This window comes from Syngnathus acus, chromosome 15 (genome assembly GCF_901709675.1).
Source record: "Syngnathus acus chromosome 15, fSynAcu1.2, whole genome shotgun sequence".
NCBI classification, from domain to species: Eukaryota; Metazoa; Chordata; class Actinopteri; order Syngnathiformes; family Syngnathidae; genus Syngnathus; species Syngnathus acus.
Window position 1 is genome coordinate 8,445,077 of NC_051100.1, and position 20,906 is coordinate 8,465,982.

Below are 20,906 nucleotides of genomic sequence, written 5' to 3' on the forward strand. Positions count from 1 at the left end.
AGCTGGGGAATAAAACATATTTATGTAGGCAAGTAGTGAGAAAAACTTCTGCACACAGAAGCCTCTTGTCTCGTGAATGTTGCAGGTTATGATTTAAAAAAAAAAAGACAAGTAAAGGGCTGCATTATTGTGATAAAACAAAACAGATGTTTGGAGGAGTTTTGTAGATTTTGGAAGGTGTCACAATTTATCACATAGCTGTGGCGTGGATGCTGCGAGCTCGACTAACCTCTTCCCAAGTCCATCTCTGTACAGCGGCGCTCCGGGTTGCTGTGGACTCTGCACTTGAACACAGCACCAGGAGCGTGCACTGTACTACTGTAGGTAGAGTTGGCTCTGGGAGCCCCTACTATGACCCTGAATAAACCAAGAGAGGGAAGAGGAGTGCGCACCATAAAAAGTCAATGAGCATCCCTCAAGTGTCTTTATATTCAACGCATCTCGTCATTTCTTAATAAATCAACAAAATAGTTAGATTGCGTGATTTCTTTTAGCTAATAAAATGTTACAAATGAGCAAAACAACAGCAAAAGGACAAATGGGACTCACCAGCGTGTGTTGTCATAATAATGCTCCAGCACAGAATAGCCAAAAAAACTAGAATTAGGTCCACGGAACACCAAGGGATGTTCCAAGTCTATATTGTATGAGAAAACCACAGAAATAGAAAGGCACACATGCAAAATAGTTTGTAGTCCCGTTTTTTGTCTCCGACGTGGAGCCATTCCTTTTTGCGTATCGTGCGTAATTGCGCAGTAAAAGTGTCCAAAGGGAAAACAAAGTCAGTTGCACGCTGGTCAAAAAGTTTCCAAAATAATGTGGAGCGTGGTTCCTGCTTTATCGTCGCACATAGGTTGTAATGGCAGGAGGAAAAACTTCGCCGAGGAAAGTTAACGGTCCACAGAATAACGGTGCGTCAGCTTCTCTCCATTCTGAGTCCATCTGATAAAGTTACAGTGGGCTGCCAGAGTTCCTGACGGGGTGAGATAAACGCGCACTTCCAAAAACAAACTCACATGAAGGAGTAGAGGTGGGACAGAAGTTTAAAAAAAATTAACAAAGTAAAAGCATGAGCGTTTGGAGAAATTGACGACGGAGTTGGTCGCAGTCGGTTTTACTTTGAAAGGGCAACGAATCTGGACTGTTGAGGCGTAAAAGCATTTTTGATTCACACGTGATTGCATTTCTCAATTTCTTTGGCACTGCGTTCGGGGAGCAATGTCGCCCTCTATCGGTTGTACACTAGTGAGTGCAAACCTCACTTAAATCACTAAAAACTGAAGGAGGGATGTTGCATGGGATAAATGAGGGCAATTGCATTTACTCTGAAAATCTATGGATGAGAAAGACATGGCATCAACTAGCAACAATTATATTATTATTATTTTGTGTGCAACTAAGAGCTCCACTCCCCGCTCACTTTTGCTTGACGTTGCCCTCTGGCAAATGCCACAGGACACTTAAGTCTGCAAAAGCCTACAAAATCAAAAGAGAACAGAGCTCTACCATACAACACAATACATTTGAGTTATTTTTGTGTTTTGTTTTGCATATTAATGCACAGTTATAAGTTGGAAAGATTCTGGATACTGTGGTTGTATAGCATGTCGTGCATGCACAAAAACCATAGGAAAACACGTATTCTTGTTTCATTAAAATGAAATTAGGCCTGAATAATATACAGGTGTTTGGGGGTCTGATTCATCTGAGTGCATACTTGCTATAAAAGCTTTATGGGTTTATTTATATCCTGCTGTAAATGTGCTCCCTACTGAGAGGGCCGTTATTGAAGGCAGCTGAGAACCAGAACTATTTTCTCTCAATGATGACATAAACATGAGCTAAAAAAAATTGTTTCTTGGGTCTATTCAGAGAAAATAACAGATTTGGATGACGTTTTTGATGGCACGTCACTAGCGAGTTGGAATATGTACAAAAAGTGATAGGGGGGAAAAAAAGAGATGAGCTAGGTGGTGGATATATTCTGTAAATAATATTTAATTTGTTATACAGAAAATGTATAGCAAGTTATATAGAGCCCTATAGTACAGTTTACATCTTAATACAAATTACAGTGTTGTTGGGGTTGGTGGGATGGAATACAAAGCTCGGGGAAGAAAAAAATGATCAATAGGCGTCTAACTTAAATATGTAGTGAGGGCAGAGGTCAAAAGGTCATTTACAGGTTTGCAGCAGAAGTGAACCAGACGACAGAAAAGCACAAGAAAACTTTAAAATCAACCGACTCTCGCCTTCGATATGTGATAACAGTACCATTTATTGCACACGCCAATCTGTATAAACACATTAAATAAAAATCATACCTCCTAAAACACCAGTTAATCTAAAAAAAAAAAAATGCAGATTTGTGGAAGATCTGTGTTTGAATTCCCTCATACTTGTAGTGTTACTCATACATACCAAACTATACAAAGCGCACTAAAATCTCAATTGCTGGCCATTCATACGTGCATACATACAAATACATAATGGGGAGAGAAGGGTTTCATTAAATCCTTGGCAGTCTTCCCTTTCAGCAGCAGCAGCAGCAACAGCATGATTTTCATCTCAAAGCATCAGACGCTCAACCAATGCTGCAGAGAAACAAACATCAATCGTCTGAACACTGCATGATTGTATTCTGTAAATAAGCACTTGACGTCTATTGACCTTTATGCCTAAAGTCATGTACAAGCCACTATCAGGCTTTTGTCATTCACAAACATTTCGCCACATTTGTTAAAATTGTCAGTCTGACCTGACAGTTGTGCGTCAGTAAAAGGACGTTTAGAGAAAATAAATATATCAGTCTTCTCTGATCAGATATTGTATCGCCAACATAATTTTAAAAAAACCACCACACCCGAGGAAAAACAACCAAAGACAAAAAAGCTGAAGAAATCAGGTGTCAATAATTCCAGTCAACAAATTTTTAGTAATCAGCCATTCAAGTAGTTTTCTAGATATTTTTTAAAGTATCTGTTTTTAAATGAAATAGTTAAGAAGTACCGTATTTGTACCACCTTACTTGTACAAAGGTAAAATATGTTTATATTTATGCAAATTAGACAAACTTCCAGTCATAAGGTAAAAATAAAAGAACAGCCCTACCATTGCTTTGGACTCCTCATTGTCCAAAACCTTTTGAGCCTGGTCTGGAGGAAACTTTAGCATGGATGTTATCACTTTGGCCATCGTCTGCGAGTGAAATCAAAATAAAAGTTGAAACTCAATAGTTAGTTTAACATCATCAACAAATGTATGTTTACTCATTAGTTTTATGTCACGCAGAGAAACATAGCTTTAGCACAAATACACAGGATAAAATATACGTGTGATGCACTCATCCTACTAAAAAGAAAAAAAATCAGAGACGATTAAGTATGAGAAAAAAATCCTGTGCATAATCAACAGCAGGCCTATCTTGCCAGGGTGCATGCACCAAGCCGTAAACGGGGATAATCAAGAACAGGGCTGCCGAACAGAGAAACCCAACTGCGTGTCTAACAATAAACAAGCGCAGTGTGTCTTTAAATGTGTGCGTCATGCAACACATATGTGCTCCATGTCTGCCTGCGGGACATCCTGCACACAAGGAACGCTACCATGCTGCTATAAACACGGACGCTCTGGAAGCTGCTGGAAAAATCCTGCTGACTTTAGGACCATGTCAACAGCACTGTTAATTAGAGGGATCGATGCCAATTAGATGTTGACACACATTGTGTGCTGCAGACCTCCATTATCAGGTACTCGTGTCATTAGGTAATGTTCCCATAAAGTCCAAACAAGCTAATGTGGACAAATTTGGTCACTCCATTAGGGTACAGCTGCTGCAGCTTTGCAGTTTTCCATTCTGATGTTAATTACAACATGTCTATTATTTTGTAATTCTGTAAAGCTTTGTACAGGAAGACTGAAAGATGCTCTCATGCCTTGGCTTTAAAGTAATATGACACAACAGGCAATTAAAATATCTTAAGTATATGTTTAACTGAATTACCCATTTTTGCCATGATGTGTATTTTCCTTACCACAATAAATAAAGCAGAGGAACAAATATTGAAATAAGAATGGGTTTGTATTTTTTTTCCAATCTCCACATTTTAAACCTTCCACAGTTATGAACGTTTGGTTTATTTCAAATATTTTTATTGATCTATAAAATATAACAAAGCCCACTTCAGAAATGAGAAAACAGGGAAATGACTATGTTTCTGTGCCAATGTCAAGAGTTCTCAGTCCAGTTGGAAAAAAGATTCAGTCGCATTGTTGGTGCACTGTTATTAAAGAAATAAATATAAAATCGTACTTTTGTCTCACGTCCCATCATGTACTCAAAAAGCACCTTCCTCAGGTACTCCATCTCAGTGGCTTCGGAGAGCAGCTCAGGATTGTTGAGTGCAGCACCTTTGGGGGTGCAAAATAAAAGTTAAGCGAATACAGCACGCGAATGTGACTAATGAGCCAATGACATACCCTAAGTGTCAGAAATGTCTGTTGTAAGAGACCCCCCCCCCCCTCCTTCCTCCTAGTCCTACCAAACAATTGGCGCCACTTTGCACAGTGGCACGGGTGCAAATTAAACACTAAATAAAAGTGGAGGCTTGCGAGTCCAAGCTCAGCGTGAACAGGCCTGCAGAGCATTTTAATCCATCGCCTAAAGGTACATAACATTAAAGTTCCAAAATCAATGCTGCACATTGCTGGTGAGGGCTGTTAACACTTACCACTGGCATACAAAGATTTTATTACTATTTTAACCAAGTGCAGATCAGTTTATTCTGTGCCTGAGATAGCAACACAGTTATGTTATAATAATTATATTACAATGAGACATATATATATTACCCATGCGCCAAGCATTTTATGATGAATAAAATCATCAACATGATGTCATTATATTGTACTTGTGTATCCTTAAAAAAATGCTTGAGAGGAAAAAACAGATTCAGAAGATAACAGCAGTTGTGAGTCAGAGTGACGAATATAATAATTTAACATCCCAACCTGCAAAAGTCATTCTTTTCATGAATAGCTGCTTCACAGAACCCCCCCCCCCCCCTTCCACCTTTCACCTTCTGACAGAAGCTTCACTTTCTTACAGCAGCAGCAGCAGCAGGAAAAGTTCAAAAGGGGAGAGTAATTCACTTGATCCCATGACAGGTTTATCATACTGTACACATGAAGACATGGCACTGATTTATAATCCCAGGGGGGTTCAGCTACACGACGACCCCAAATACCTCTTATGCTAACCTTGACCAAAGGGCAGTTCAAACCGCAGAGCTCAACTGAGGCCTCAATCATACTTAGCCATACTGTCCTCTAAAGCACGTGGCCACATGCCACAACACCCCCACATAATACCTCCGCACATCCTGTGTCCCCCTCAGATGTGTAAGGAGACATGGCCGCTGACAGATAAGCTTATATGCATGTGCTCCGGTCTAGGTGCTGCAGTTCCGTTTTGAAAATTTGGTGTTACCCAGCAACAAAAAGGGAAATGGAATCCAGAAGCTGAACTAATCAATTTGCAGTGTTACCTTTGTATGCGCTTCCCAGATGAGTTACGACTGCATTCCGGTGGAAACATTTAATCTTGTCCTCGAGCGAGTGAATCTAAAAACAAGCAGAGAAATTACCATAAAACAAAGCATTTGACCCCAGCGGGTTAATTTCCTCCATTAGCTTAATTGATATGTGGGACAAATGAGAAGCATTTTGCTGAACGTCCTTGGGGATCGGGATGTTTGTGAGAAAGATGATATATGGGAGAGAAACCGTGGGAGGCGTTGCTCTGATTGTTTATGTGGCTAACAACAAATGTAAACAGATGTGCAGTAATTAAGTCGTTGCAGCGGGAGGGCCGTAGCGCTGGCTGGAGGCCACCAAAGCATGGCAACACACTGCTCCAGATTTGCCGTTCACTCGTCCCGAAAAGCACACTTGCAAATAGTCACCTTCTCAACAAAGCTCTGCTCCTTCAGCCGAGCTTCACTCAGCAAAGTCGTCTTCTCGGCAAGTTGGGCCTGCAGTGCAGAGGGATGAGAGGAAGGGATCAGTGAGAGCTCCAAGGGTAACATCTGAACAGGAAGCGAGGACACGTGTGTTCTTACAATCAGGCTATGGAAAACACTGCCAGGCCAAAAGAATTCCGCCTTTGGAAACAAGCTACTTAACCTTAACTGATGCTTTAAGTAGTTTCACGTTGTCCTAACGAACCCGTCGAGCAAAAAAAAAAAAAAAAAAATCTGTCAAGAACTAATGAGATTGCAAATATGATTTAAATTGGGTTCATTTCTTCTCAGCTATTAAACAGTAAAAAAAAAAAAACTGAAGAAAAAAAACAATACAATGTGTGTTCAATGAATGGCATTTCCAAATTTGATTATTATTATTATTTTTGGGGACGGTACAAAAAGTAATTCGGGTTGGAAAACATACGAAACATTTTCACAATGAAAAACTCAGAACATACCTGCAGTTCCTCTGAGCTCATCTGCGTCAAAGGCAAAAGAAAACAAATATGTATTTAGGTCATTGGAATGGAATATGTTGTGTATGTACGTACATAGCAATTCAAAATTGGAGATATTTTGTATTTTTAGTTTTATAACCCAATTGAAACTTTTAAGAGCCCAATAATCCAATCATGGTCTTTTTCTCCTACCAAAAATACCAAAATAAGGATAATTAAAAATAGGATGATGGGTTTAACAAGTAAAATACATTTTCAAGATAGGCACCAACCATCCTAATGCAGTTTCATATAAAAATCTAATCAGCATTCTTTTCTCGAACCTTTTTGATCGTCTACTATACAATTTAACGTCCTTAACATTTGTCCACAATAGTGCACTCAACTTCAACTCTTGTAGAGGAGGCATGAAATCATTCCCAAATTCTGCCGCTGTAAATCCTCAATTAAGTTCCACAATTGCGGACAGCCCCACACACAAACACAACATCCCATGTCACAATATGTGCAGATTTTTTTACGGGCCCAGCTGCTTTTATTTTCCCGACCCAAGCATACTGTCGTGTTCCATTTTTAAAAAGCTCATCTTCAGTGAAAATCAGTGGCTTTGTAGGCTGCTAAACAGATTTTTTTTTTCCCCCTCCAATAAACTCACATCTGAGACTAAACTACTCCAGACTCTCACCAACTTTATTTGCACATTCTGCTAAAAGGAATGTTCAGAAGGCATGTTTTGGAACTAAGTGAGTCTTGAAAACCGGCGTATTGGTGTGCCGTCTCAGCGGAAAGACACACTGACCCACTCTTCCGATGACGAATGGTTTCTGAGGCCCTTTGCAGGGGAAGGCCTCCCTGAGCATTAAACTATACAATCCGTCCATAAAGTTATTACCTCACAGGGGAAATATGCCATAGAGAGACTAATTCTTGTAAATCTGAGCGAGTGTGGTAAAGATAGAGGAATCAGCACTTGGATCTAAACAGTGTAACATCAGCTGGGTCAAGCGTCTCCCTGAGGTGCTTTTGTCCTACCTGGCCGCTTTCCAGTGTGCATTTTCTTGCATGATAGTGTTGCCGAAAGAGGCCAGGGTCTTGAGTCACCTCCGAATAATAATTAAGAGCAGGGACAGAGTCTGGCCTCAGCCTCGCAAGCTCTTGTTTTCCAAAAAGAACATTCCTGAGCCATTCAAATGAACCCCGCAGCTTCCGATACACTTTGGAGAGTCGCCACTCGGCTGAGGCCGAAGAGACGGATTGGACTCGAGTATGAGAGCAAAGTTGAACTTTAAGGAAAATTTACTGGAACCACTTGGCGACTTTTAATACACAGTAAATCTTTTTGACGTTAGGTACCTGAGACGTGTCGTGGCTCTTAGCTTGTAGCTCCTCCAGTTCTTTCTGGACCTGCCACACTCGAGTCCCCATCTCCTCCTCTCGACTCTGAAGAAAATGACAACGACTGAGTCATTTCCTATGTATCACGAAAGCATCACGACTCAAGTATGTTGGTCTCGTCACGGCCTTATTTCAAAACTCCCACCCTTTAAACATCTGATGGAGCTTGGCTCGAATTATTTTCTTCAGTACCTGTATCACCTGTTCATATTTCTGAACTGTTTTGTTCAAGTCTTCCTCCCTCTGGGCAATCACTTTCTTCAGCTGATTGGTTTCCTCCCGATGGCTACTGAGAAGCTCCGCCTCCACAACCTGGGCCTTACCTGCAATGGGTAACAACCAAATTGAGACACTAAAATCCTTCCACGAAAACATCATACACCTACCGATGGTTTCTTTCACTGCTGTGTCAACCTCTTTCTCTTTTACGGCTATTTGTGTGTTGAACTCCATCATTAGCTGCTTGATTGCCGAGTTGTGCTTCATTTCAAGGTCTTCTAATTCTAATCTGTTGGGTCAAAAAGTAGCATGATGATAACATTTAGTTCATGGCACACCTCAATAATCTAATGACAGCTGTCTAAAAAAAAAAAAAAAAAGACATTTTGAAGGCAAAACTTACTTAAGCTTCTGTTCACTCTCGTCCATCAGCTGCTTCTTTGCATATTCAAGTTCCTGCTCGTGCTCTTTCCTCATTAATCGGATGTCTTTCTGTAACCTGGTGAAATCTTTGTGGATTTTCTCTTTCTCACTCTTCATGTGATTTAGTTTGCTCTTGAGAGCATCGAGAGAATCCTCATCCGGTTTGGCTAAGTGGTTTTCCATTTCATTTTCCAACACGCTCTTTGTTTGTTGAAGACTATTTCGTTCCGTTCTGCTGTCAACTTCGACTGATGTGTGGGCCTGCATCGAAGCAGCTTGATGTTGCTCAAACTCAACAACCTTCTGTTGGATTTCTTCTTTCAGAGCACTAACTTGTTCAAGAAGCTCTTCTTTCTGCTCTTCAGCTTCTTTAAGCCTCGATTCAACTTCAAGTGCTTCCGCTTGTTTGAGCTTCATTTCATGGACTGAATCTTGAAGTGCCGAGAGCTTCTCTTCATACGTGCACCTCAGTTCCTCGAAAGACTCCTCCAATGTCCGCTTCACGTGAGCCTGTGTCTGTTCCAGTTCCTTTGCCTGCACTTCTTTGAGCTTGACAAGAACCTCCTCGAGAGATTTGTTTTTTGCCTCTAATGTGTCAATGCATTCTTGACTGGAGATTTCATTTTTCTTGAACTCCTTGTGGCTCGCCTCGAGACTCTTGATCAGCTCATCTTTTTCATCGAGCTGTGACGTCAGCTGCTTCTTGATTTGTCCGATTTTTTGTTCCGCTTTCTTCTTCAGCTCGGATATTTTACGACTGCTCTCTGTTGTCAACCTCTCCTCGGTTTCTTTCACACACTGCTCTTTGCTTTTCATCATTTCCTCTTTCAACCTTTCAAATTCCTCTTCCTGAGTCTTGAGTTGGTTTTTGCTCTTTTGGTTGTCCTCCTCGAGATGGTGCAGTTTTCCTTCCAGCTCTTGCTCTAGATGCCCGTTGCGTTGAAGCTTTTCAACCAATTCTCTCCTCTCGTTCTCCCTGATGCTATGCTGCTGCGTGAGGTCACGTGAGAGTTGTTCGCACTCTTTTATCTTCAAGGCCAACTGCTCCTGGAGCTCACAGAGCCGAAGGTTGGCACTCTGCAGTTCCACAGTCAGCCCGCTCACCTTCTGCTCCTTCTCGCTCAAAACTTGGTCCATCTCCGACTTGCTGATGGACTGATTGTCAAAGCTCATCGTGAGCCTCTGCAAAGCTTCGTTCTTCTCAGAGACAAGGCGTTCCAGCTCTTCCAGTCTGGTCTTCAAAGATGCTACAGTGTCGTCACTTTCAGACAGACTAGCTTTGAGAGCCTCGACCTGCTCCGAAGTGGACTCTCGCTCCTGCTTTAACCCCTGAAAGGTCTCTTCCATTTCAACTAATGCTTTTTGTCTCTCCTCTTCGTGCTGTTGCTTCAGCTCGAGTATGGCTTTCTCCTTACCGTCTACTTGATGTTTCAAGTCACTGATGATGCTTTCCAAGTTAACCACTTGCAACTCATTTTCTTTCAGACTCATTGATATGACTCGGTTTAACTCCTCCGTCTTCTGAGCCGTTTCACTGGCCGAAAGAGAATTTTTCTCATTCTCAATCGTTAAGGCTTTGATTTGCTCCATGTGAGCATTTACCTGAGCAGTCGCCTGTTCTAATGAAATGCATAGTTTGTTATTCTCCTCACACTTCTGGCGGAGATTCTCCTCTAAAGTGCAAACTCGATCTACTTTGTCAGAGAGAACATTTTTAAGGTGCGCAATATTTTTCTGGCTACAAAGAAGTCTTTCTTTTAAATCCGAGACTCGATATTCAACTTTCTGACAAAGTTCAGCGGCCCCGTCGGCCATTTTGCACTGGACGTCATTACAGTAATGCTGCATTTGGTTGCTGATCATAATGAACTGCTGTTGGAATTGGGCTTCCAAAGCCTCTCTCTGAACTGCATCTTCCGCAGATTTAGTCTGCAAGCCCTCACATTCCTTCCGTCTGGAACTTTCAAGGGCTTGAAGCTGCTTCTCCATATCCACCAAATTATCGGACAATGTCTTGATTTTTTCTCTGCTCTCTTCGTCTGTTATGTTGAACTTGTCCTGCAGGGAGTTTCGCTCATTCAAAGCCTGCCCGAGGTTCCTCTCCACTGACTCCAGTTGCTCTCTCAGCATAGCGTCACTTGTTGACAAACCTTCGAGCTTGACACCTACATGGTGAAGTTCTTCTTTTAGTTTTTGCACTGTTGTTTCTTGAATCGCAAGCTCCTCCTTTTGGTTCTTCATTACAGTAAGTAGTTGCTCATTGTCTTCTTTGCTGCTGTTGAGTTTTAAAGAGCATTCTTTCAATTCTTGTATCTTTTCCTGGAGTATGTGCGAGTGTTTTTCCGTTAATTCCTCCTCCTGCTGTCCCAATTTCTCCTGCCAATGGCGCTCCGTCTCAGCGAGCTCGTCTTTATGGCTTTCCCGTAGTTTCTCCACTTCCCCCAAATGGTTAGCTTGCAGCTCTGCCATTGTATTGCTTAAGCCTTGGGAATTTTTTTGGGCCATCTCTAAAATTTTCTCTTGAACTTGCTGCTCCTTTTGTTGAAGCTCTGCGTCTTTCTTTGCAAGTGCCATCTTCATGGATTCTTCTTTCTGCTGAATCTTTTTCTTAAAGTGATCTTGCATTTCTTTGGCTTTTTGTTTGATCTTTTCCATTTTAGTTTCCTGTGTTTTCAGTTTATCTTGCATCTCGGCGATAGTGTCGTTCAGCTTCCTTTCATGAGCAGCTTTTTCATCCTCTAATTTTTTCAGAAGGCTTGTTTGCTCTTCCTTTTTAGTGCTAAGATCTTCACTGTGCAACTTCTCCTCGGCGAGTTCGTTTTTGCTCTGCTGTAATTGCTGCTCTAATTCTTGATGTAATAACTCTTTGTCTTGACAGTCTTTTTTTGCCACTTCAAGCTGATGTTGCAAATCTGTCAAGGCATTCTTGGACTGCTCAAGATCATTTGAGAGTTTATTTGATTCTTCTTTAACTTCTTTCAAGTTTGAATTTTCCAGCTGGAGATGTGATAAGGATTGCTGCAAATCTTCCAGTTGCTTTGCTCTGACATCGAGCTCTTCGAGACTGCAATGCGATTTTTCTTTTAGAACTTCCTCTCCTTGAACGAGCTCTTTAATTTGATTTTCCTTTTCTCTTAAAATAAGGTTCAAAGCATTAACTTCCTCTTTCAGCGTTTTCTCCATCCCCCCAAGTGACTGTTCATGCACCAGCTTAATATTTTCCATTTCTGCACTGTGCTTTACCACCAGATCCTGCAGAGCTAAATTATGCACATCTTGTACTTCAACCAACTTCAGTTCCAAAAGTTGTTTACTCTTCAAAATTTCAGAGAGCTCAGCTGAAATTGCTTCATGCTCAACCCGCTTCGCATCCAATCTCTGACTCATCTCCTCTGTGTGCAGACGAATCTGCAGGTCTTTCTCTTTCAGAAGTGTCTCCAACTCAACCCTCTGTTTTTCCTTGAGCTCTTCCAGAGCAGCATTGTGCTGTTGGGATGAAGCGTCCTTGTGCTTTTCCAGCTGTGCCCGGTGCTCTTCCTCTAATGCTGACATTTGCTCTTTGTGGTTATCCTTCATCTTGTCCAGAAGATTGGACTGCTCATCTGATCCATCTTGGGACATCTTTTCCAGGGAGCTCTCCAACTCCATTATTTTCTGAAGGCATAGGGAGATTCATTCAATGCAGAAAAAGATATAGTTCATCAATCACAACAGACAATATTATAAATAAAAATATTTAAAAGAAAAATAGCTGACAATGTTGCGCTTCACAGCACAAGTTGGAAGCATAAAACTACCACATGACAACCTTCAAAGTTGCCTATAAAAACCACAACTCACAGTTTTTGCTACTTCCAACTCTTGCCGCATCTCTTTAACTCTATTCTCGCCCTCTGCAATAAGAGCCGTCTTCTGCAACTCTGCATCCTCCAGCGCAAGAGCAGCCTGCTGCTCTTTTTCCTCGATTCGCTGAGCAAACTCCTCTTTACACTGCTCCTGAAAACCCGTGCAGCAATCCCATGAAATGGTGACATAGTTGGGAGGAAATGATCAACTTTGACACCTACCACAGCTTTGCTGATTCTGTCATTTATCTCCTCTTCTTTGGCTGCCAGGGCTTCACTGTGGGATTTTTGCATAATGGCCTCCCTCTCTTCTGATGATTTCTAATGTTGAGGAAAAAGATAAAATGGTGATTTTGTGGCTCATAAAGTCAACTGCTTGACCAAAATATTGATGAGGGGCAATCAGCTTTAAGTGCAACGCTGGACGGAGGTATTGTACATATAGTGCAGATATCATGCTCTAACCTTCATGATTGTGACAACTTCCTGTTTGACTCGTGTAAGCTCCTGCTGCAGACTCTTCCTCTCCTCTTCATTGATTCTTTCCGATTCACTCATTTGGTCCTCCATTTGAACCTGCAGCTGCTTTCGTGCTTCCTCGGCCTTATGTGCTGCACTCAATGCCCTCTCAAGCTCTTCAAATACTACAAGAAATGCACAAATAATAAACACATGAATAGATTGTTACTCCAAGATGTTCCATATGTGCTTCCAGGAAGTAATTTTTTACAGGAAGTAATTTCACACACCTGATTTCTCAGCCTTTTCCTTCTGGTCCTGCAGCTCTTCATTCTGGGCATTGGCCAGCTGGAGCCTGGAGCGGAGCTGTGCAACCTCCTCTTCTTTCATTTCCAGAGTCTCGTGCATCTGCCGTTTTGTCTCAGCAATCACCATACCCTAAAAGCCATTTACATTAGTTTTGTCTTAAATTTAGTGCAAACATTGAGTGGATGAAAAACATCAAAAATTCAAAGCTCTTCCCACTGACCTTGTCCTGCTCTAGCTGTTCATTTTGGTTCTTGACATCACGCAACTGATTGATCAACTTACTCTTCTCAGTCGTGTGTCGTTCCTACAAATTATGAACAAAAACAAATCTCACCAAATTGTTCATTCACTTTTGATCTTTGGACATAAATTGTAAATGGTTATGATAAGTTTCACTTGCTCCACCACCCACAAGCCAAACCGCCGTGTAAAACCAGATAAACCCAAAACACTGACCTAAATTACAGCCCAGTTTAGTGGTAGTGGCTTGTAGAAGCAATGTACGTTTTACGACTGTTGGCTACGACACACACGCAGACCGGACTAACTCCCAGGTTTGAGTTTATGAGCATTAGGACCAACACTGATAGCATAGAGAGTACGAATAGATTCCTGTTTTATGATGCACTTCAAGTGTGCTTTGTCAAAGATTTTGCAAGATCATCTGGTTTGTGTTAAGAGGGACTAAAAAACATCCGAGAAATGACAAAAAATATTATCATTCCACTGAGGCGCTAACCCCCCCCTACACACAATGATTCAGGCATGTCACAGTGACACAGCATTAGCAAACATCCTGGCTGAATCCAGGAGTGTTTGGATTGAGCGACTCAACACCACAGTGTCACAAAAGTCTGTGTAATATTGACTCGGACAGCCTTTCTCAAGAAACTATTGATTACTTGCTCTGATTGGCTTTATCTCAGCCTAAGAGAGATATTCTGTGGGAAAATATGTTGGGATGATAACCAACATATTTTGCAAACCAACTTGTAATTGTGACATGAGCTATGAGCTATTGTGACCCATTTTTTGAAAGTGGCAACGGAAAGGCTTATACACACCTTCATCCTTTCCAGTTCTTGTAGTCTCTCCTGCAGCTGCTCTTGCAGAGTTTCATTCTCGCTACTCATGTGGACGCTGCGCTCCTTGTGCACACGTATAATTTCTTTGCACTTCTGTAGTAGGTTCTCTTGTCGCTTCACTCGCTTCTGCAGCGCTTCCATAAGTTTAGCTGGATCACTGACGCCCTCTTCTGTAATAAAATAGAATGCACCATTTAAATCCAGGTTTGTGTTCAACTGTACTTTACGAAGGTAAAAATAAAAACACACCCTCAGGTACTTCAGGCTCAACTTCTTGGTCATTTAAAGGCCTGGTGGATTTGGATTCTGCGGCATCTGTAGAAACGGGCAGCTCACCCTCAGCCACCAAAGCACCGTCAGACACTCCTTTAACTCGTTTCTTCAGCAAAGCAACCTGTGTCAAAAAGAATTTGATTACAAGAAAAGCAAAAACGGAAATATAAGACAATTTGGAGTCTTCAAAGTCTTCATTTAATGCAAGTAACAAAATCCACAATGAGCACTACTCCTTCCCTACCTTTTGAATAGTCAACATGACAATCTACAGTACACAATGAAGTAGTTACCTGAGTTTGCAGGACAGTAATCATCTGGTCTTTCTCCTCCAGTGTAGCATCAAACTCGTCTTGAAGGTGTTTCTTTGCCTGCTGGTCCATTTGTAACTCCTAAAATCATTCTAGGGTTTAACATCACTTAACCATACAAAACACATTAAATAAATAAAAATGATTGCTCTTAGGAGACCATTTTTTTTAATATAGCCTGACCTCTCGTAGTTCTCCTATTCTGCGCAGAGCTTTGTCTTGACACTGGCTTAGGATGGCCTTCGCAGGAAAAATTGACATGTTTATATAATAAATTTTTAAAGTGGGGGGGGGGGGGGGGGGGAAACACGACGACGGATTTTGCAGGAGGTTACCTGTGTTTTTTCTTTATCTCGCTGCACTGTGCGATATGCAGTAACCAGCTACAGGGTAGACAATGAAGTTAATTAGGTAAACTAGTCAACAGAAATGACCTGAAGGCGACTCACCTCCGAGTACTTCCCGCGATACTTCCCCAGGCTCGTCTCCACTCGGACCAACCGATGCAAAAGCTGCTCTTTGGGGAGAGACTCTGCATTCCCTGGTGCCTCCTCAGCTTCGCTCTCAATGTCTGAAGGTGGGTCATACGAAGGGGCACCAGAGGCTTCATTTTCTCCTAAATGTGTCAAGGACTCGCGCGATGAGCTCCGAACCAGGCTTTCTTTAGAGGGAGAGCGGAAGAGGAGTTCAGCCCGACTGGCGCCGCCTCGAATTATGGACTCCATTGAGGGTACTTTCAGCTGTAGTTTTTGGGCAAAGGACTGAGGTTCTTCTCTCTGTCAGAAAGTTGGTCCAAATGGAAAAAAAAAAAACTTTAAAACAGGTAAGGAAAAAAAAATATATATATATCTATGAAGATGGACAAGAGTGTGGTGACGCACATGAGGAGACACACTTCCATCCCCGTTGATACTTCCACTGGGAGATCTGGTTGGACCTTTAGAGGCACTCTGCAGAGATAATGTTTATTAGAAAGAGAGCGGTTACTCGTATGTCGGGTGAACCGATGTCCTGGGTCAGTTAGTTATCCAAACCCAGCATGACTCCCTGATTACTCTGACGGGAGCAATATTAGTATTGCTGGGAGCAATGCAGGGGCATTGGGCACCCTCATGCAACTCAAAGGGGAGGGAAACTGAGGAGTTAAAGACATAAAACGAAGGCATCTCTACAAAACAAAAGGGTTAAAACGCGACTGACCAGCCACAGAGTAAGAACGGACGGACAGTTACATTCAAGTCGGAGAGTTGGTCTTAAGAGAGCACAAGAGAGTTATAACTGGGCCAAGTTGAACATTGAGCAGCTTAGCTGGTTTAGTCAACTGGTTAGAAGCAGATTTAGCAAAGCAAATTATTCTCTCCTCACTTGTCCAGCTCCAAGCTTCCCTGGCCTCGTGATACACAACATTTTAGATTCCAAAGGCACATATAGAGACGTTAAGTCCTGTTGATCTTTTATTTTATTTTTTTTGCTCCGAGGGAGATATTTCATTCATATTTCATACATATTTCACATAAACGTCCATTGTACTCCAATTAGCAATTATTCGATTTTCCAAGAACATTTTAATAAGGAAATAAAGAAGAAAAAAAAACTCCAAACACGGTTGTAGAGTTTGAGTGGCCCTGATGACAATATTTTGACAAGATGGAGATAGAAAAGTCTGATCTGTGTAATTGCAAATTAAGGTTTCTGCACGAAATATTAAGTTCTGTTTTTCTGATGTACCAAATACTTGTTTCATGCAATAAAATGGAAATTAATGATTGAAAAATCATAAAATGTGATTTTCTGGATTTTTGTTTTAGATTCCATCACTCACAGTTGAAGAGTACCTATGATAGAAATGACAGATTTCTACATGCTTTGCAAGTGGGAAAACCTGAAAAATCAGCAGTGTATCAAATACTCGTTCTCTCCACTGTATTTGCAAAGAAATTAGGATTGAAATCGCAGTATGTGAACAAAATTATAGGATAAGAATATACTATACTCGCCCTTCAACAGAGATTTTAAATAATGACAATTATTTCAGTTATGCTGTTTATCTACAGAACCCCCCCCCCTGCCCAATTGCTTAAAAATCATAACAGTAAAGCAAAGTTAGGAGATATAAACTCTCCATTTGGAATAAACACACATAAGGGGGCAAGGTCTTTCAGGCGACCACAGAAGATGCTGTATCGGTGGGGGTTTAAAGAAGGCAGGCAATTGGGGACAAAAGACAAGGGGTATAGATTGTGACAAGTGGGCGTAACACATACAGCAAAAAGCAGACAGGCTTTTTTTATACCACAACATAAGCTAAAAACGCTCATCAGATGCAGAGATATCCCTGAATGGAGATGCCTTCCTGTAGCTAAATCCAAAAGCAAACGGGCGACAGAAGAGCAGGGAACAGGCCCTCCCGAAATGGGCTGCAACCCGCTTCCGCTTTCCCCAAAGGGGGACAGAGTCAGGACGGAGGACCAGAGCAGGAGGAGGAGGAGGAAGGAGGAGGAGGAGCAGCGATGCGGAGGAAGAAGAGGCAGGACGTGAGGACAAACTCACCACACTGGCTACCTGGGCCGTTTTGGGTCGTTTTGAATGGTCCAGAGCAAAGATAGTATACTCAGAGAGAAAAGCGGGTTCTGCTATCATCCCGGCCAGCACCTGACCCCCCGTCAGTGCAGTTACGGGTCGAAAGGTGGAGGGAGGAGAGGAACACAGAGAGCAATGAGAAAAACAACAACACCATGACAGTGGAACGGCGCTGTGGGGAGTGTGAGGCAAAGTGAGAGAGAGAAAGAGAGAGACGGAACCTCTATAGTCGAATTAAATTACGCAGTTCATAATTTGACCATTTGGAGGGTTTCTTTTGTGCCTTTCGAGATGGGCCGGAGCAAACTTTCATGCTGAAATTTTTATTCATTCATTCATTCATTTATTAAAGAAAAGATGTGACACTGGTATCACTTGAGATAATAATCGGAAACTGAATGAAGTAATAATGTAAATATAATCAATTAATAGGTCAATGAAATAAAGAACATATTAAATTGATATGCATTTTTTTTTTTCTGAATCTATTTCATCATTTATAATTCATCAATTTAGCAAATTTATGATTGGAGTAATTAATAAAAAAATATTCAAACATTTATAAACACACAATATTTTCAGAAAAAAAAATCCTAATCAGGTAGATCTTTTGTTTTACACTCTTGACTTCTACAAAGGCTCATCTGCAAAGCAACGCACGATGACAACTAAAATTAAGAGCATTTTATTCTTTGCAAGTCTTCTTAACAGTGCTATGTTTTGTTGTTTTACACGTTATTCAAATCAGTTAATTTTACACCAACAGTATATGATCTTGACATGAGCCCACTTTTTTTTCTCTGTTCAAATTTCATCTGGGGAAATGTTTGGAAAGGCAAACAAAATGGAACTCTTCCAGGATTCAACAATAGAGGCTCCACTATATAAGCAAGAATGAAAGAGCAAGAAAAATAAGAGAAGCGGGTACATGAAATAGTTAATGTTAATGTCACAAGTAACAGTTTAACATCCAAGTGTGTGGTCTTCAAGTTGGGCAGCTGCTTCAATTTCTTATTTGAATTGTCCAGAGGTGGAAACTTCTGCATGTCTTGCCAGGACAATCATATTGATCATTGATGTACTTAAGTTGTAAATATTGTCTTGTTCTTTGAAATTAAAAAAAGAACAACAACAAAAATTCAATGAATTCTTCCTTTGGTAAAAGTTGAAAACACACTCCCAAAGATGTCAAAGTGTTGGAGATTTACAAAGTGAAAATGATGCTGCCATCATGACATGTCATAAAATGGAGGGCTGGCTGGAGGACCTCAATTACAATCAATTTAATCTAGAAAATAAAGGAGGACCACGACTATTTGGGCTGTATCGTCACTAGTCTAATATTTGATGTTGATGGAAATTGAACCAAAGCAGAGGTACTTCTAAACATCCAAGGCTCTTTCAGCCTGATTCTGCGACAACCCATTATCATCTACCTTCGTCTTGTCCATATCCTCAAACTGAGACTGTTATGGAGAAAAGAAAATGCAACAACTCACCAGGGATAGAAATCACTTGAGGTTGCATTCATTATTAATGAAAATATATACTGCACTAAAAAGTAGTCTGTTCTATACCAATCAATCATCCTTTATACAATGCTTCCAATTCAGAAACCTAATGGTGGGTTCTGGTACAATGATGGGGAAACAACTTGCTTATCCACTTATATTAGCGAGCTTTAATAAATGATATTTTGTTGTGATTTTTCAGGGTCAAACATCAGAAACAGTCTTTATTAAGCATCTGGCTTTTCATGACAATAATTGCTGCTCTAGAGCAGTGCGAAGTCATTATGATGCTTGTCATTGGGTTTAAAGTAATGACGAGGGCTTGATATAGAAAATAATGACAGAAATGAATCCCGACAACTGTGATACGTGTGGAACATACAGTGAAGATATTTTTAATTCAATGTGAGTCAGTGATTGACGATGTATATTATGATGATTCATTGGCCGCATCCTTAAAGGTTTAAAAGGCGCTGCAGGGTAGCTGGGTTACATTTATTAGCGGAGGGCTTGTTATTAAAGGAGATCAGAGCATAACAAACTGGATTCTTGCGCAATTATTGCACTTTATCTTGTATAGAAAACAGAGGAGATATAAATAGCTGTCTCTAGCTATCGGATATCATCATCATGCTCACCTCTCGGTCACTGGCAGAGGGAACAGCGTCATTGTATAACGGGTGGGTTTGGCTGCTCCGGCGGTCTGCAGAACCCAGCTGATAGAGAAGAGAGAGAGAGAGACACGCACAGGCAGAAAGAAAGAAAAGAAAATACATCTATTCATCATGTCATTTTTATTGCCATTGTTAACTACTTGGTGGTGCAACTCATTCGGACGGGGATTTAATGTTTCGTATTTCATGTCCACCGACAGCACTGTAACATGGATTGTAAATGTTTCATTAGTGAGTTACAAACAAATAACTCTAAATTAAAACTAAAACAATTCAAAACAAAAAACTCCAAATTAATTAAGTGTATGCATCCAGAGTTGCACAGTTAAACTATCAGACTTACTCATTAGGCAAAAAACGTCTTTAAGACAACCAATATTGGTGAAAACCTTGCAGTAAATGAGTAAATAATAGAACATCAAGAGTTCAACCACGTGACAGACAGACAATGCCCATGCAAACCGATGCTGAATAGCCACGTTTGATTATTTTTTTTATCATATTAATCTGCCAACACCCTTACTGTCAATATTATGCACTGTAGAATTTGCTTTAGTCTTTTTACATATTCGTAAGCAAACAGCTGTCATGCACCGACGGGATCCGAACTCCACTTGCAGCCCACTGACAGCAACAGTCACGCCCATAAACACATTTGAGCGAAGGTCCCGTACCCTTCGTGAAAGTCACTCCCAAGTATTTCAATCAACAAGAAGTTTTTCCTGGATCGTTCCTAACGAGCATATAACTTCACTTGGTTGGAAGTGAGTTGCAGAGTTGTTAGCATACATCTACGTTTGCAAGGCACTAAAAATACAACTCGAGGAAGCGTTTTACATCTTAATAAGCTTAGTAAGAGGGATAAAGAAAACAACGATCAACGATCCCAATGTCACGATCACTTTGCTCTGCGATCGTTCGCCAAGGCCACAAGTTTACACGGGAAACAGATGTTAGCCTAGCCAGTTAGCTCCCAAAGGCACAACAACTAACCTGGGCCTGTTGGGGAGTCTGCGCGTTCCTCTGCGGCGACTGCTCCTCATTTATCTTCTGCTTGAGTTTTTTGAACATCTTGTCCCCTCGACGTTGCTTAAAAAAGTTGACGATCGTATAACAACTGTCGATCGGAGAAGTCTTTTGATTTCACATCCAGTGATCCTTTACTTCCTTGTTCGTGCAGGTGACCAGGCTCTCTGCGCATGTGCGGCCAACGTGGAAGACTCCTGAAACGTCAGAGATTTAAAGGACTAGTCCCCAGCTGTCATGACATCCACAGAAAAGACAAAATTGAAAACAAAAGAAAAGAAAACGCCCTGGGCGGATATTTAAGTGTTTTTCTTC

The 20,906-nt window shown here is 41.1% G+C and overlaps 2 protein-coding genes across 3 annotated transcripts in view; both read right to left on the reverse strand.

Moving 5' to 3' along the window:
- itga9 (integrin, alpha 9) overlaps positions 1–989 on the reverse strand; it is a 36,161-nt gene extending 35,172 nt beyond the window's left edge. The window contains exons 1-2 of the mRNA XM_037271645.1: positions 550–989; positions 230–357 (exon numbers count right to left, since the gene is read on the reverse strand). Coding sequence (XP_037127540.1) covers positions 230–357; positions 550–725 — 304 coding nt within the window. The 5' untranslated portion in view covers positions 726–989. The remainder of the gene's footprint in view (positions 1–229; positions 358–549) is intronic.
- Positions 990–1,978: 989 nt separating this feature from the next.
- Positions 1,979–20,765, reverse strand: golga4 (golgin A4). 2 transcript variants are annotated; one of them, XM_037271528.1, is made up of 25 exons: positions 20,559–20,765; positions 19,530–19,607; positions 17,351–17,452; positions 15,682–15,750; positions 15,250–15,576; positions 15,136–15,183; positions 14,984–15,040; positions 14,783–14,881; positions 14,466–14,610; positions 14,196–14,386; positions 13,352–13,435; positions 13,113–13,260; positions 12,829–13,007; positions 12,586–12,684; positions 12,359–12,514; positions 8,499–12,172; positions 8,263–8,384; positions 8,069–8,199; positions 7,835–7,921; positions 6,482–6,502; positions 5,964–6,032; positions 5,547–5,622; positions 4,313–4,410; positions 3,112–3,198; positions 1,979–2,594 (listed from the first exon to the last, which is right to left on the reverse strand). In XM_037271528.1, exons 1-25 carry the CDS (start codon positions 20,634–20,636, stop codon positions 2,577–2,579), a joined length of 6,243 nt encoding a protein of 2,080 aa, XP_037127423.1. In that variant the 5' UTR covers positions 20,637–20,765; the 3' UTR covers positions 1,979–2,576. The 2 variants fall into 2 exon arrangements, with proteins under 2 accessions (XP_037127423.1, XP_037127424.1); XM_037271529.1 differs by lacking the exon at positions 17,351–17,452.
- Between the last annotated feature and the right edge of the window lie 141 nt (positions 20,766–20,906).

Excerpts from the sequence above, each read along its gene's own strand:
- golga4 (XM_037271528.1), bottom strand. The coding sequence starts at position 20,636 with ATGTTCAAAAAACTCAAGCAGAAGATAAATGAGGAGCAGTCGCCGCAG. Across the intron at positions 15,184-15,249 it reads ATCGCGGGAAGTACTCGGAG|CTGGTTACTGCATATCGCAC; the intron begins GTGAGTCGCCTT and ends TCTACCCTGTAG. Across the intron at positions 12,685-12,828 it reads AAGTTGTCACAATCATGAAG|AAATCATCAGAAGAGAGGGA; the intron begins GTTAGAGCATGA and ends CCTCAACATTAG.